The following is a 17,696-nucleotide window of genomic DNA, read 5'->3' as shown; positions in this document are numbered from 1 at the left end:
TAATTTATAAACAGAAATAGTCGGGGGGCAGGGAGTGGGGTTGCAAAAAATTCATAATTTTTCAAATTTTCTTCTCTCTAGCATATAGATGTATTTATGGGGAGAAAAATATTGAAAAACATCAATACATGTGAGAGTGAGAAAGAAACATAGCCAAATCTCCCTTAAATCATTCACTTTTCCCTCTGAAAATATTAGCAATTTTTTTTCTTTGCACTGAAAAGACTCCTCCCATGGTTTTGAAGTGCAACAAAAATTTGCCGAAATAGGTCCAGAGTAGGATGATGAGGGAGTGGGGGTTGTAAAAAATTTTCAAAACTTTTTCTAATACAAAGATGCCCTCTACCCCACTTCATCGTTTTGAAGACTGGTTTTAAAAAAATGGGGAAAATTCCTGTCAAAACAGTAGTTCTAACTTATTTGGTCTTCCTGATCCGGAACCCCCCGGAAAACATTTAATACACAAAAAGTTCTTTATAATTGTTAATCTATGCTGTTTGAAAGGTATTTGTATAAACTTTCTTTAAAAGATACCCATTTTCCTGAATGTTATGAGAGAAAAAAGATCATGTGGATTTTCCGAAACTCCTCTCTCCACCCCATCAGGAAATTTTTTTCCCTTAAATCCCTATATACTCTGAAGCCACAACATCTAAACAGTATTTGTAAAAAATTTTCCTTAAAAACTATCTATTTTCCTGGATATTAGGCAACAAAGTTGGGTGCATATACATCTGTAGTTATGCCCTCTTATTTATACAATGTTTTCATTTCATGTTTATTTCAGTCATTGTTTGCAATGTTCTCTCTCCCCCTCTTTGTCTCACGCACACACACACAGTGCAAAGCTAATAGATGGGCTACTGAACTGAAATCTCTATATTGCTTTGAGGGGAAGGTGAGACTTGACAAATTGCTTCCACCCTCTGTAGTTAGACTACCTTGATGTTTGTTCAAAAAAGAGAGATTATGACTATGATAAAATAATGAAAGCAATATTTACTAAGCAAGTGAGCTCTATTATGCAAAGAAATAATTAGGTGTAAAATATCATAGAGATTATTAGAAATGGGAATCAAATGTGAAAATATTATCAAGTGACTAGCAGAAAACTGCTCAGAGGGCAGTCTTTCTGCTAGTATAAATAATTCTGTGATAATCTATGTAAATTTATTTTGGGAATTTTACCCTACAACAGTTTGGGTTGAAAATAAAAGATGGATGAATGGTTGACATATCTAGGATTATGTATGCCTACCATTAGAAAGATATTAACATTGGAAATGATGTGAAATAAGTGCCACATGCAAATTTGTTTAAAAATAGGTGGTGCTGTTAAGCTAAACATGGCCTGGGCCGATACTGGCCAAAACCTATCAAAGTAATACTTGTTGATCATCACTACCACTATCATCATCTTTATCATTTAAACATCAATTTTTTCCTCATATCTGATTTAAATTTCTTTTTCTATGAATGCAATTTGCAATGACAAGTATATAGTGTAAATTGTTTATTTAATCAATTGCAGCGTGGAAGGTGTTTGTAAGCCATTTTAGAAACACACAAAAGCCGTTCGATTCACTTCAACATTTAAGTTTAATTTGTCAAAATATTTTCGTCTCTTTAAGACCGCGACCTGTTCACTGACAAATATCCGTGCTGTTATGCAAAGAAACAGGAAAGAAGAGAGATTAAAAAAGAAAAGAAAGAAGGGGGGGGTGAAGAAGAAATGTGGTAGGGGGTAAAGTGGCAGAAGATGGAGGGGAGGGGGTGATGGGCCACATATTCCAGAACAAGTAGGGTGCTCAGCTGTGGTCCATAGTGATGACTGCAATGGCATTGTTGCAGAAAATAGCCAGCGACGCCCACTGCAGCAGTCACTACTCCTTTGCAGGGCTCATTTCTCTGATGGGCCACTGTTACCCCTATTTTGCCGAAGGAATGGGTAGTATGGAGTCCTTGAACATCTGACATCTCAACAGCGACTGGCATAAACTGCCAGCAGCCAGTCAGGCTCTTGTATTTATTGAACCTCTTTTCCTCCATGTTGCAGGCAGTCACACCAGGGTTTGCAGCAAATGCTTCATAGAGCCTATAGTTTAGTTCTTGTATATATCTCAGCCACGTTCTGCAAAGTGTATATCTTTTCAAGTGTGTGATAACTCTTCCTATCTTCTTAGTTCTTCTATTGACCGATTATAAGAACATGAGATCAGTTGTATGTATTCTCTCAAAATTTTGAAAACTGTTTCAGCAAGGAATTAAAACACGGTGGCAAACTTCATTCACCAAAATCTTATTCAAGTATGCTTTCAATTATAAGGAAATCTTGAAAGTCCAAGCTGTTTAATGGTAGCATTCTACATCTTATGCTTTAGTAGTTTCCAGCAACATCCATAATACTCTTTTACTTGCTTCAGTCATTTGACTGCGGCCATGCTGGAGCACCGCCTTTAGTTGAGCAAATCGACCCCAGGACTTATTCTTTGTAAGCCCAGTACTTATTCTATCGGTCTCTTTTGCCGAACCGCTAATTGACGGGGACATAAACACACCAGCATCGGTTGTCAAGCAATGCTAGGGGGACAAACACAGACACACAAGCACACACACATACATATATATACATATATACGACGGGCTTCTTTCAGTTTCCGTCTACCAAATCCACTCACAAGGCATTGGTCGGCCCGGGGCTATAGCAGAAGACACTTGCCCAAGATGCCACGCAGTGGGACTGAACCCGGAACCATGTGGTTGGTTAGCAAGCTACTTACCACACAGCCACTCCTGTGCCTAATGATTAAAATTTTTTCCTAAACTTTTTTCCATGATACTGTACCATTGTTTTCCACTTGTATTTTAAAAATAACACTTTCATTTCTATTTATATTATAGAATTCCTGTACTGAAGTTAGAAAGCGGAAAGAGATGGAGTATGAAATTATCCACAGCAGCATTAAGGGTTGGGAAGGAGAAGTATGTTGATTTCATGAATTTTATTTCATAAATTTCTCTTTTACTCTTTTACTTGTTTCAGTCATTTGACTGTGGCCATACTGGAGCACCGCCTTTAGTCGAGCAAATTGACCCCAGGACTTATTCTTTGTAAGCCCAGTACTTATTCTATTGGTGTCTGTTGCCGAACCGATAAGTTACGGGGACGTAAACACACCAGCATCAGTTGTCAAGCGATGTGGCGGGGACAAACACAGACACACATATATACATATATACGACAGGCTTCTTTCAGTTTCCGTCTACCAAATCCACTCACAAGGCATTGGTCGGCCTGGGGCTATAGTAGAAGACACTTGCCCAAGGTGCCATGCAGTGGGACTGATCCCGGAACCATGTGGTTGGTAAGCAAGCTACTTACCACACAGCCACTCCTACGCCTACAAATTTTTATTCAACCATTGCTATAGTTTCAACTTTTGGACAAAACTGTGTTATACTAGGTTTTGAATATGTCAAATATGGTTTTAGTTAAAATATATAGGAATAAGCATCAAATAAGTTAATTTTGATCTTAATTAAGATTGTCATATCTTTAGCTGATATAATATAATAATTCAATGGAAGAAAGGCATTTCTTAGTCTTCATTTCTATTATCTTAAGATACATTTATTTACAAAGTAAAATAATTAGTTTGAGTGCAAGATGGTTCTGGCAAGTTCTGAGCAAGCCGTGATTGTAACCTGATTTCAATACTTAGTGGGATTATTTCACTTTACTTATACTTTTTTCTTGAGATTCTGTGATGTACATAAACTTGGAATAAGATGCTATAGGTTAAGCTGATATGTTTTTGGTACACAACACAAAGGAAATAATTTTGGTGTGGTGCACTGACTGCAGTAAAATTGATAAAGTGGCTTTACAAAATGCTATGCATTATTATGTCCTGGTACATTCTACTTTCATTTCTTATCTCTGGTGTTGAAAGTTTTCTGTGAGTCATTATAATGATAATGGAGGTGTGTGGCTTGGTGGTTAGGGCGTTAGTGGTCATAAAACTGTAGTTTCAATTTCTGAACTGGGTGACTTGTGTTCTTGAGCAAAACGCTTAACTTCATGTTGCTCCAGCAGCTACAATTGCTCACAAGCTTTGTGAAGTGAAGGGGATCTTTAAAAATAATTTTTTCTTTACTTAAATATGGTAAGTGCTGTAAAATGGCAGTAACTTTCCATTTAATTCCATACTAAAATCACCTTTTCATTCAGGCTGAAAAGACTTATATGCAACACTCCACTTCACGTGCCACCGACACAGGTGCCAGGCGAAGCTGGCAGTCCGATCATGGCCGTTGCCAGCTTCGCCTGGCACCTGTGCCGGTGGCACGTAAAAAGCACCCACTACACTCATGTAGTGGTTGGTGTTAGGAAGGGCATCCAGCTGTAGAAATACTGCCAGATCAGTCTGGGGCCTGGTGCAGCCTTCTGGCTTCCCAGATCCTGGTCGAACCGTCCAACCCAGACCAGCATGGAAAACGGACGTTAAACCATGATGATGATGACAACCAAACCTTTCTCAAATTTTGTTTCTTTCCTTCCTAGAGAAATCGTGAGAAATCTCTCCTGTGTAAACTATCTACTTATTTTGAGTCTATCATAGAGTACTATACCTAGAAATGAATATAAGACTAACGATATTGAATTATTTACAGTTTGTGCACTGATCTCGTCACTTGAATTATTCAATCTTAGTTTGTGTTTTATTAGTATATGGATACCTTTAGCAGAATCCACTTTGTTGTGAACATGCAGACCAAGTTACAAGTCTGTGGTTAACTTCTCTTCTTCCCATTAATGTCAGAATGCTCTCTCCAATTAGATGGTTAAAGAGAGAAAGAAAGAAAAAAATAAATAGATGGAAGCTTATCTGTTAAATCATAATCAAATTCAGTATGGGCTTGTTGAAATGAATAACTCTGTCATTCTTGTAAATTGTGGGAGCTTCATGATTATTTTAAGAACCATGAATTTACTTTCATTTAACAATATTCATTCAGTTTGTAATTTGCATTTGATTGTTTGTCCTGAACATAATTATACCATTTAGCATAAGTTTCTTTCTTAATTCATAAATTCTACTTTCCTGGATAAACTCATTGACAATTATAGCTTATTGTGATGAATAAAAATAAAATCAATAAAAATATAAACATATTGAAAAGGAAGTGTAAAAGCAAATTCAATAAAGACACGAAATATAAGTATTTGAAATGTTAGGATAATAGTGATTATTCAAACTAAAGTGTAATACAGCCATGTTGGCTTCATTTCAATGATGTCCATCCCTTTGTGCATAGAACAATAAATGGGGAACTACCGTAGTAGTAGTAGTAGTAGTAGTAGTAGTAGTTGTAGTTATTTTAGTTTATTCCATTTTATTTCAGAATAACTCCATCATTCTGTTTGTACTTTGTTTCGGCATATTTATATAGATTTGTTTACTTTCTCTCTTTGCAGGAAATTACGCAACTTGGTGAAGTTGTCTATTTGTCACAAGTTAAACTAATTACACTCACTGGTGAAAAATTGGATCGCGTATTTGTTTTATTCCAGAATGTACTTGTAATGTTGTCTTTAGGCCCAAGGTTGAGTGGCTACCATTATGAGGTTTGTAAAACGTATTGCCAACATGTTTTAATTGAATTGCTTTAAAATACTGTTTTTCTAAGCAACTTGGTATCATCACTGCCACTACTATCACTACCACCACCATTATTACCACTACTACTTTTAAAATTTTTTCTTTCTACTGGCATCTGATGGATGTGTTTGCTAGATATCATCCCTACCCATGATGCATTACTAGCATCCACTGTACCAATATGTTCTGTGCTAGCTCTACTTATGCATTTAGCTGTGTTTCCACCTGCAATGTTTCACCTTTGATTAATTGGATTTTTACATCTAAATGTCCTTATCAAACTCAAGTTGACCAAAGTTGAGTGAGCACAGTTTGTTTAACAGAAACTCTGTGGAAACCTGATGGAAAGACCTTCCCTATTCTTGGGTGGTGGACTAAAGCTGTTTGTTTGGTTTAACATTGCCACTTGGTCCTTAGATGTTTTTAGTCCATTTTCTAGCAAGCATTTAACCCTTCTCTTGTTCAAGGATAACTTCCTCCTTTCAACAAGTCACAGAGTCCTTGAAAAGAGCCACAGGTGCTACTCTTCCTCATAAAGGATTAAAAATACAAAATATTGTAGCACTGTAGATTGGTAAAATTATTTCAGCTTGAAGGTTAAAACCTTCATTTTCATACAAATGCTGATGATAGCTAATTTAATCCTTTAGCATTCAAACTGACAATATCCGCCCCAAATATTGTACTTGTTTTCTGTTCAAACCAGCCAGATCCAGACTCTCACACTTATCAAACAATGTTATTATAAAAATAAGCATTCATGTCATTAGAATTTCTAAGCTATGAGATAATGCAGGATGAATTCAAAAGAATGTGAATAAATAAGCAATACATTTGACAAAGAAATCTGAATGCTAAAGGGTTAATGAAATGCTAAATAATTAAGAGAAACTGTTTACTTATAGTAATAATGTCAAGAGGTTTGTAGAAATATCTGATGTGAAATGAAAACAGTTTTTTTCTTATCAGCTAAATGTTTTGATTTATAATTGAATAAAATGACCAAACAAAGGAACCTTTATATGCTTGCTTGACAAGCTAGAAATAGCAAGAATTTTCCCTCGGATCATACACTATTATATTGAAAAAGGGGACTTGTTGTATGAGAGGGTGTTGAAAAGTTCCTGGCTTTAAGGGTATCGCGAAAAGCCTCAGAAAAACTGATGGACTGCTGCAATAAGTGTGTGAATCTGAGACGGGGAATATATTGAATAAAATCATACCTGATCCTCCTGTATTTTCTTTTACCCAAAGTCAGGAACTTTTTCAGCACCCAGTTTTAGTTGTGGAGACACTTATTGCTAAAGCAAAAAAGAGGAAAAAAAGACAAAACTTCAGTGAAAAAGGTCTTTAATTGTAGGCCTACTCAAATAAAACTAGCTTAGGCCTAAACAAGAATAACAACAAAAGCCTCATTTTTTGACAAAAAGATGTAAATTATTAAATTTTCTCCTGTTTTCTTATACACATGAAAGATAATTTTGAAATATCAAATGGAACTCTTCGATCAAAAATAATTTTTTTTCACTGATGATATGAAAAGTGTTGGTTGCATTTTTCACAGAAATGTGATAAAGATGTTAAAGTTATTGAAGATTAATGAATGGCTATTTATTCAACTTCATATCAATTTTGATCCCATGATTTTTAAAGTCAGCAGTGTTTTGTATGGTTTTAAATTAGAAATTAGTAATCATTATTTAATTATTGGAGGTTATTGCTTTGAGTTTTTCTGTTTTAATCATTGTATTCAACATGTTAGATAAAAATAGATAAATGATGATTTATTGAATACTGGATAATGAATGTCATTTTGGTGTTATTTTGCTGAATGATTGATTACAAATGCTTTGATTTGTTTTTTTCTTAATTACAGGGGCAGCTGAAGTTGAGTGGGTTGTCTGTAAATAAATCTGAAGTCGAAAATATGCCTAATAGCTATGAAATCACTGGTAAGTAATGCATTTTCTTTGCTTCTTTTTTAACCTACAGATTACCGTAAAAACCCATGTAATTTGCACACCTGTGTAATTTACACAGGTGATTTTTAGAATATTTGTTAAAAAAAAGCTTCTACTCATGTAAAATTTGCACCTAAAAGTTTTAAGAATTGCCGATATAGCCAGGAGAAAACGGTTTACAATTTAGTTGTGTTTAGCATAATTTTACTTACTTATGAATAGATTTTATTAAATTTTCATTAAATAAAAATAATTTCTGTTTAACAGGTATCACAATGAAAGCTATTAAATTACAAAGTGTTTGTGTTGTTTATAATAATTTCTTGCCCACAACAGATTTTGTCTGATCTTTAGCATACTTCTGTATGTCTTCTCAAATCACTATCATGGGAAAAGTTGATGATAAGAATTACCAACAAAAACAAAGCTGATAAATATGCACAGTTGTTACAAATCAAGTTAATTACCAATAAACATCAGCTTGGATGACACTTTACTCAACTGACAAATTTTTGAGTTTGCTTGACATTTTATAAGTGTGAAAGAGATTAAAATTTCGATACTCTGTATCAAAGGTTCCAACAAGAATAGATGGAAAAGAACTCTGTTTACATAATCAGCATCATGTTGCTCAAAGTTGCACTCCAACATCTAGCCCACAGTTGCACTGTCTCCTTTTGATACCTTTTCTAATGCTACTATAATGGCCTCTGCTCCTTGGGACTGGCTGTATTCAGTACACCTTCATTTAAGCTGGCTCTTTGGAATTCTAAATATTCAAGAAAAACTGAAAGGGTGTCAGTCTTATTAGTCTAGGATTAGAAAAAAATTGTGTGAAGTGGTAGGTTCAGTGCCTTACAGTGACTAGTGCTTTCATTTAGTCTAAAGACATCTCGTTGCATTTAATTTGAAGATGAAATATTGAAAAAATGGCAGTACATTTGCTTTGTTTCTTTCAGTGATTTCTGTTGTCTTTGTTTCAGGTAATCTCATCGATAAACTGACTGTGTTATGTACCACAAGAAATGAACTGAACCATTGGGTAGAAATGTTGTGTCAACAAATCAAAAATTCACAAACAAACAGATTGAAACCGCAAAGCTTACAGGTAATAATTAAAAAGAAAATTAAGGTTGCTTTTTCAAGTATATTTCTTTTCAAGCTATATTGTTTTAGAGTTTTGTTGTGATCTTGTGGTTTGCCATATGAAATGGTCCCTGGAGCCAGTATTCAAATTATATCTCAATTCGTTATCTTGAGATTCTTCTGTTTGGGATATGTTTCCAATTGAATTGTTTTGGATATTGCATTTGTCCAGAAAACTGCTGGTAGTGTTGGTGGTGGTAATACTAACACTCACCCCCCACCCCCGTTTGTATAACAAGTATAAGAATGAGAGGTGAATCAAAATGACAACTATTCTGCTGCTGCTGCTGTTGTTGTTGTTGTTGTTACTGAATATGAATAGTCCTTCAGTGGCTTCTTTATTATTGTTGTTGTTCCCTAACAGAACTGATGTTATACTTTTTATTGAAGCCATTATAATCCATTTTGTTGGTGTTTTGGGGAAAGGCCAAAATTTCAAGACATCTTGTTCTTCCCCTCCCAAATCTAAGGCATTCTAACTCTAGCAATAAAACTACTCTTACTGTTTATATTTCTTCAAACCAGTATACTTACAAGCTATCATTGTCACCATTTGGAATTTTCTACTAACCATTCCAGCTGCTGCTAATTGAAATGATACTGTTACTACTTTAGTGCCAAATTTTTTTTCAAGCATTAGTAGAACTTTATCTAGTTCCAGTTCTGTAAATATAAAGCAATCTTTCACTTTCATTGCACCTGATATTTTTGTCATCTCCTAGCAATATCTCTCTAGAATACTGGCTCCATAAAATAGAGCTAATATAAGTCTACAGTTTGATTGTATTTATCTGCAGAGTGACTTAGTATCAGTTTTATTGATTTGTCTTTCCTTTCAAGTTTAACAGTGAAAATGGTGGTTTAGTTCCAGGTCTGTAACATAATACTGTGCACTTGCACTATTCTAACACTTGTTGAAAACACTAAGAGTTTTGTTTTCAATCTTCTTCTAGTTGCTGGAATTAAAGGTATGTTGGAGAATTCTTTGTTAGCTTGTTGGTACCTTAGTGAAGTTTCCCTTTTACTTGAAGTTAAAAAACTAGGTGCTTTGGACCGCCTGCATCCTGATTGATCCACCATAAAAGATATCATTATGACTAATTGCTGCTGTAGAGTAAAAACTGGATGAAGGAGAATGAGAGAGTGTTGATGTGATTGAAGTGATCTTGAGAGCTCTTACATAAATTTTCAGTTGCTTGTAATAAAACCTCAACCAAATGTTAGAAGCACCCCTGTTCATGTGCTATGTTGTGAGATAATAATGCTATCCTGATTGTCATAAATTTTATGCATGCCAAGCTGTGTCTGTTTCTGAGACAGTCTGCTGCTTGCTATAAGTGTTTCAGATGTTTGTAGTAGTTGTAATTTAAATTCATTTAGGTGATTTTATTTATTTCTTTATTGTATTTCTTTATTTCATATTTTTCCACTGATTCTTGTGATTTTAGTTTTCTTATGATGTCTTTTATATTTCAGTGATTATGTCATAATCTGTCCAGAATATACTTCACTGTTACTTATAATTGGTGCAGATCTTTCGTTAATGCTGATTATATTTTTGTCAAACTATTATGGCATGCTAATCGACAATAATGAAGTTCTAATGTGATGGTATTAAATTCACATTATGACATATTAATTAAATGAATCTAGGTACTTATTCAATAATAGTCAAGTTTCTGAATACCATATTTCCTGATTCATAAGACATTTTTGTACACAGGAAAAAAAGAGATTCCATCCTCACCCCTACCTTACCCACCCCACCCCACCCCTACTCCCTACTCCCACCCTACCCCCACCCCTACCCTTCAGAAAAAAAAGTAGAAATCACCCTAGGTTTTATCACAGAAGGGTCAGGTAATACTTCAATATCTGGGTCCAGTCCTTAGTAGAATTGTAATCTCGTAATAAAAGCCTACAAATACAACTGACATGTAATAGGTATATCCCTGTATATTACCATACTTATTAGTTTTTGATGATTTATTGATGGTAACTAGTTTGAAATTTACAAGGGTCTACTGGTTCTGCTAACAGAAAATCATTTATTTTGTTCGTTTTGTGGTGAATCAACTGTACCTCTCATGCCATTTGTAGGTCGGCAGAAGTGCCATTAAGCTAAGTACTATCTGTTATCTGTCAGCTTAGTTATTTCTCTGGCAATCTTTGATTTTACAACATAATTGCAACTAAGAGAAGACAGATACACATAATAATTAGTTATAAACAATAAGTTGTTGACTATGCCAAACAATATGGCAATTGAGTAACTATGAACAACTGGAACAAAAATATAATTTGGTGAAAGGAGAAGCATTAATGAAAACAAGGATGAAGAATGTGGACTTCATAAAGAAACAAAATTTACATAAGTGGGAGGGAAGTGGGGGCTGTCGTAAAAATATAGATAGTCCATGAATGTGGTGTGTGGTCTACAATCTCATCAAAGATGATAATGTCCAAGGCAAGCATTTCTGTTATAACCATTTCGCAATTCATTTAACAAGTCACCGTAATATTTATGTAAGAGGGGAACAAGTAAATGATAGCTGTGAATTTAGTAACCCCTACAGAATTACTGGAGCAATATACTATTCCACAGATTGACAGCTGTTGTAAGAGTAGAAATAGTAGCAAATGCATTTAAAAAATGTGGAATCATTAATGCAATGATTGGTTCTTATTTCTTTATTGCCCACAAGGGGCTAAACATAGAGGGGACAAACAAAGACAGACAAAGGGATTAAGTTGATTACATCGACCCCAGTGCATAACTGGTACTTAATTTATCGATCCTGAAAGGAGGAAAGACAAGGTCGACCTCAATGGAATTTGAACTCAGAACGTAAAGACTGACAAAATACTGCTAAGCATTTTGCCTGGCGTGCTAACGACTCTGCCAGCTCGCAGCATTGCTTTAATGCAATGATTGGTTCTGAAGATGAATTTCACTGTGAAGATAGTGATGGCTCAGAAACAGTTAATGCTTGTAATAATAGTGCAGATTATTGCTGCAATTGTTTACTGTGTTAATATTAAGATATTATCAGATAGATTTTAATAGACATTAAACTGATTGTGGAGTCTTCAACTATCTGTGGCACTCTCAGAAAAGCTTATGCTGAATTAAAGATTAGTCTTAGAGAGATGAGAAATTAAGAGATGAGGGATTATGTACATTATTTACATTTGACAGATATTTGTCCTCATCTTGTTTGTTGGCGTAGTGGTTAAGAGCATGGGCTACTGACCCCAAGATTCCGAGTTCGATTCCAAGCAGTGACCTGAATAATAATAAGAATAACATCGAAAAATACCTTAGGAATGAGAACCCAGATTAGAAATTTCCCCAAGACACCTGATGAAGGCTGGAGGGTATATCAGCCGAAACGTTGTGTTAACAACAAACATGAGGACAAATATCCGTCAAATGTAAATAATGTAAATAATTTCTTTTTTATTGGCTGTTTCTGTCTCACAGGGTAGTGAGTGCAGACCGATCTCTACAGTATATAGTTGAGACTTGGTAATATCTTTGAAATGTCTGTGTAAGTAGCTGTAATGTAGTCAAGGTGGAGGTGCAATGGCCCAGTGGTTAGGGCAGCGGACTCGCGGTTTCGATCCCCAGACCGAGCATTGTGAGTGTTTATTGAGCGAAACCACCTAAAGCTCCACGAGGCTCCGGCAGGGGATGGTGGTGATCCCTGCTGTACTCTTTCACCACAACTTTCTCTCACTCTTACTTCCTGTTTCTGTTGTACCTGTATTTCAAAGGGCCGGCCTTGTCACTCTCTGTGTCACGCTGAATATCCCCGAGAACTACGTTAAGGGTATGCGTGTCTGTGGAGTGCTCAGTCACTTACACGTTAATTTCACAAGCAGGCTGTTCCGTTGATTCGGATCAACCGGAACCCTCGTCGTCGTAACCGACGGAGTGCTTCCATCCACCATCTAATGTAGTCAAGCTTTGTGAAAAGTCTGTAGTGTTCATAGCTAGTTGCGATGTATTAAATTTTGTTAATACACAATTATTTTATTCTAAATTAAATATTTTTACAAAATAAATCTTTGATAATATGGTCATAAATCATTGAAAAATGAAAAACCCTTCTTCCAAAATATACCTTCCTAGTTGTAGGGTGTATTTCATCACTTGTAGCATCTTATGAGCAAGGAAGTATGGTAAATTTAAAACAGGCTACATCTACATATAATGTTAATAGAAAAATAAAGGGGAAAAAGAAAGCACAAAGAACTGCTTGGGTTCTTGAAGTCTTTTTTATGCATCATACTGACTATAGTTGTTTTGTCATAAATTCTTTCCTTAATAAAGTTAAATTATATCTAACTGGGATTTTTACTCATAATGTGACTTGTCAACATTTAACCCATTATCATTTAAACCGGCCATATCCGGCCAAAAGTATTCTGCTTGTTTTATGTTCAAACTGGCCATATCTGGTCTCTTAAACCAACCCTACAATATCATTTTAAAAATTAACAGCTACCTCATCAAAATCTCATAGCTACAAGATAATGAATGATTAATTCAAAACAATATGAATAAATAAGCATTAGTTTTGGCAGAATAATGTGAACACTAAAGGGTTAAGGTGAAACTTATGTAGAGTCATCTGTTGTGCTAACTGTATCATAACTGTAATAGGTCAAAGTGATTTGTTATGGTGGTAGGGTAATTAAGATGGCTTGTCATAAAAGCTTTTTTTTTTCTATTTTTTAAAAAATATATATTTGTATTTTTTATAGTCTACTCTTGAATCTTGATGATATTGGTGAACTCAACAACAACAATAATACATTTAGCCTAATCTCATGGGAGTTCAATTTTACTGTAGTGAGCTAACAAAATATTTTCAGTTTTGCAGTCAAGCTGTTCCCCCTGTTGTACATTCTTAAGCACATTCTTGTATTGGACTAAACCATTTATTTCTTATTTCAGGCTTTGGCTCCAGATAGTGATAAGGTACTAATCAGTTTTTTCGATTAGGTGTTTAATGCCCTCTATATTTGCACACCCACATCTATCATGATAACCATACCTTTGTAGAAATATCCTATTAGTTGAGATCAGAATCTACAGCACTTTTGGAAACACGACTGTATGTGCTCCTCTTACCTGCAATTAGTCATATTTCTCTCTTCAGTTGAGTTTGGTAAAGATAATTTTGATTTTAGCTATATATGGCTGAGTCAGTCAAGTGTATTTGACTGTTTTAAGATATCTCACTAACCATGAAATATATATTTAATATATAAACCTCTTTTGTCTAACTAGCTATGATCAGTCAGGACTTTACCATATTCTACTAATCCTACAAATGTTTGTGATTTTCCATGTGTGTTGTAATTAGATGATAACTCATGTCTCAGCAATCCATTCAGATTTATTGGTATGTTGGATACATTCTTTCGTCTTACTTCAAAATGTCTCATACTTGTCAAATTTTCTTTTTTAGAATATAATAGAAATATTAATATTAGAATATAATAGAAATATTAATATTAGAATATAATAGAAATATTAATATCAGAATATGATAGAAATATTAATATCAGAATATGATAGAAATATTAATATTAGAATATTATAGAAATATTAATTGGCCATAATTATTATTCTAGTTATTAAAAGTCAATGAGTACTTATTATTGTTACATTTCACAGTCACTCATGTTACAAGTTATTAGAAGCTTACTTTGCAACCATTTGATTCATGGTTCAATCACATTGCATAGAACCTTAGATAGTTCTACACAATATATATATATCATCATCATCATCATCATCATTTAGCGTCCGCTTTCCATGCTAGCATGGGTTGGACGGTTCAACTGGGGTCTGTGAAGCCAGAAGGCTGCATCAGGCCCAGTCTGATCTGGCAGTGTTTCTACGGCTGGATGCCCTTCCTAACGCCAACCACTCCGTGAGTGTAGTGGGTGCTTTTTACGTGCCACCCGCACAGGTGCCTGACGGAGCTGGCAAACGGCCACTGTTGGATGGTGCTTTTTACGAGCCACCGGCACGGGGGGGGGGGGCGAGGCTGGCAACAGCCACGAACGGATGGTGCTACGTGCCACCGGCACGGGGGGGCCAGGCGAGGCTGGCGACAGCCACGAACGGATGGTGCTACGTGCCACCGGCACGGGGGCCAGGCGAGGCTGGCAATGGACACGAACGAATGCTGCTTTTACATGCCACCGGCACGGAGGCCAGTCGGGGCAGCGCTGGCAACGGCCACGATCGGATGGTTCGCTTAACCACGGTGCATGAACTCAGAATAGTCTGTAAACTGGTTTGTGTTAGGAAGGGCATCCAGCCATAGAAATCATGTCAAAACTGAGACATTGGAGCATGTTGCAGTTCTGCAGTTTGTTGGATCCTTTCAAATTACTCAAACCATCCATTTATTGGAAGTGGATATGAAGTGATGATAAATGATGATGAATTTTGTTAATATGTCCATCAGTGTTTGAATGCTAGTCAGCTCAACACTCTTCCCTGGATGCAGTCTGGGATGTCAGTGCATATAGCAGTGTCCCAGTTGTGGGATCAGTACTAACTTGTGGGCCTCACTTGAGCCTTACAGATTATGAAGTGACAATATTCTACATATTGTGTACTAATCTTTGGAAACTGGCCTCAGATATATACATACATACTCTCATGAGTAGCATTCACATGAGAGCTACTGGTAACATGAAATCCAGTACAACCTGTTGCACGGTCAGATCATTGGTGAGTAAATTGGCACCCCCAACAGGCTAGGCTGGTGAGGAGGGTTGCTAGAAACTCAACAGGACTAAAAAGACTTGTCAAAAGAATGGATGAACCCAGCGTTGGTTCAATGACTTATTTAATGATAGCATGGGCTCTCGGGGGTTCCAGTATGCTGGATGACCGCTCAGAGTGAGGCACCCCAGCTTTCATTAAAGCATGGCTGTGGGTCACTTTGATATAAAACTGGATATGTAGGGAATAGCATTGGACATTTTGGGAATCTTTTGTTTGCACTTGAGATCATGGCGCTCCCATATTCCTGAACCTGCAATCCATACTAGCATTAGATATCTTGTTTGGGCTTGTCTCTGGCTCATGTCAATAGGGTGGAGAATGTCTGTGAGGTATTGTGCAAGCCTTATTGGACCTGAAATTTTGCATAAGAATTTTGCGTCCCAGTGATGATCATACTTGTCTATAAGTTGTATGTGTACACAAACACACACATACACAAATGTTATATTCATAATATGTGTGTGTGTGTGTGTGTGTGTATATACACACACACACACACACACATACATGCACACACACATATACACACTCAGAGGTACATATATTCAGACACACACACATACAATAAAAGGTATAAATAATGGGCATTATACATTTATTTATTTGGGACTTACAGCTATTTCTGATATGCATTTTGTGTGCATTTATGATTCACTTTACCCAATCGATCTATTGATAATTTGAAAATAGTGAACCACCAATAAAAATGCTGTCATCTCTGGAGTGCAGCTCATCAAGTGTTTAATACCAATCACAAAACCTTTTGTTATCTTGGTGCATTTTGATCAGCAGAGACCTTAAGAAATATTTTGTCCAGATTGATAATCCCCTATTAATAACTTATATAGGTGAGAAAATGAGTTCTATATCATCGTTTACTTTGGTGGGTTCCAAAGGTCAATTTCTAATAAAGATTCTTCATATTACATTGGTAGCTTACTGTTGTAAGTATTTTTCGAATATAAAAATGTTACAAGTATAAAGTGTTATGAGCATTTATAGAACATCAAAATCAAATCACACCACAATCAAATGGAAAATTGAGTTGTGGCTGATGCCAGCGCTGCCTGTCTGGTTCCCTGTGCTGGTGGCACATAAAAAGCACCATCCAAATGTGGTCGATGCCAGCCCCCTTGTGCCCATTGGCTCCTGTGCCGGTGACACGTAAAAAGTACCATCCAAATGTGGCTGATGCCTGTGCTGCCTTGACTGGCTCCTGTGCCAGTGTTACATAAAAGCACCATCCCAATGTGGTTGACGCCAGCTCCCTCTGGCTCCCGTGCCGGTGGCATGTAAAAGCACCAAATGTGGTTGATGCCAGCCCCCTCTGGCTCCCGTGCTGGTGGCATGTAAAAGCACCATCCAACCGTGGTCAGTGCCAGCCTCCTCTGGACCCTCTGCTGGTGGCATGTAAAAAGCACCCACTACACTCTCAGGGTGGTTTGCGTTAAGAAGGGCATCTAGCTGTAGAAACACTGCCAGATCAGACTGGAGCCTGGTGCAGACTCCTGGCTTTCCAGACCCCCAGTCGAACTGTCCAACCCATGCCAGCATGAAAAACGGACATTAAATGATGATGATGATGTATCCTATAGACATTCAACAAACTATTAAAGATGGTGAAGAGGAGGTGTTATAAGTTTTAAAAAAAATTTAATCCATGTAGATGATCGTTTCGAATGGTAATATTAACATGTGAATAACGTAAAAGTTAATTTAATAATAATTAAATTAATTACATATTACTGTTCTCCTCAGTGCGAAAAAAGATTACATGAGAAGAATGTTAGACTGTTGCAGAAGACTAGATATACATAATATGATTATGAAAGATAAAAGCATGCTAAAATAGTGTTGAGTCTAGTTGTGTATGAACTATAACTGATGTGGCTAATGGTTGTTTGAATATATAGGTGAAAAATGTTTAAGAAACATTCTTTCTTTATGAAGATAAGTAATTAAGTGATATTCATTCCATATAAAGCATTTATCATAAGAAGTAAAATATATAACATATATAGGGCGGCGAGCTGGTAGAAACGTTAGCACGCCGGGCGAAATTCGTAGCCGTATTTCGTCTGTCGTTACGTTCCGAGTTCAAATTCCGCC

General features: G+C 36.2%; 1 protein-coding gene across 21 annotated transcripts in view; it reads left to right on the top strand.

The window, feature by feature from the left end:
* Positions 1-17,696, top strand: part of LOC115209071 (rho guanine nucleotide exchange factor 7) — a 339,379-nt gene that overhangs the window by 133,773 nt on the left and 187,910 nt on the right. For 18 of the 21 annotated variants that reach the window (XR_004998406.1, XR_004998405.1, XM_036501561.1 and 15 more), the window contains exons 10-15: positions 2,902-2,982; positions 5,480-5,629; positions 7,540-7,615; positions 8,608-8,732; positions 9,724-9,738; positions 13,734-13,757. Coding sequence is in view for 19 of the 21 variants with exons in the window: in XM_036501561.1 (XP_036357454.1) it covers positions 2,902-2,982; positions 5,480-5,629; positions 7,540-7,615; positions 8,608-8,732; positions 9,724-9,738; positions 13,734-13,757 (471 nt within the window). In the remaining 2 variants the exon portion in view is untranslated. The remainder of the gene's footprint in view (positions 1-2,901; positions 2,983-5,479; positions 5,630-7,539; positions 7,616-8,607; positions 8,733-9,723; positions 9,739-13,733; positions 13,758-17,696) is intronic. The other 3 variants (XM_036501550.1, XM_029777151.2, XM_029777152.2) reach the window with 3 other exon arrangements.

Source organism: Octopus sinensis, linkage group LG3, assembly GCF_006345805.1.
Source record: "Octopus sinensis linkage group LG3, ASM634580v1, whole genome shotgun sequence".
NCBI classification, from domain to species: domain Eukaryota; kingdom Metazoa; phylum Mollusca; class Cephalopoda; order Octopoda; family Octopodidae; genus Octopus; species Octopus sinensis.
This window is presented reverse-complemented; position numbering and strand designations above follow the sequence as displayed.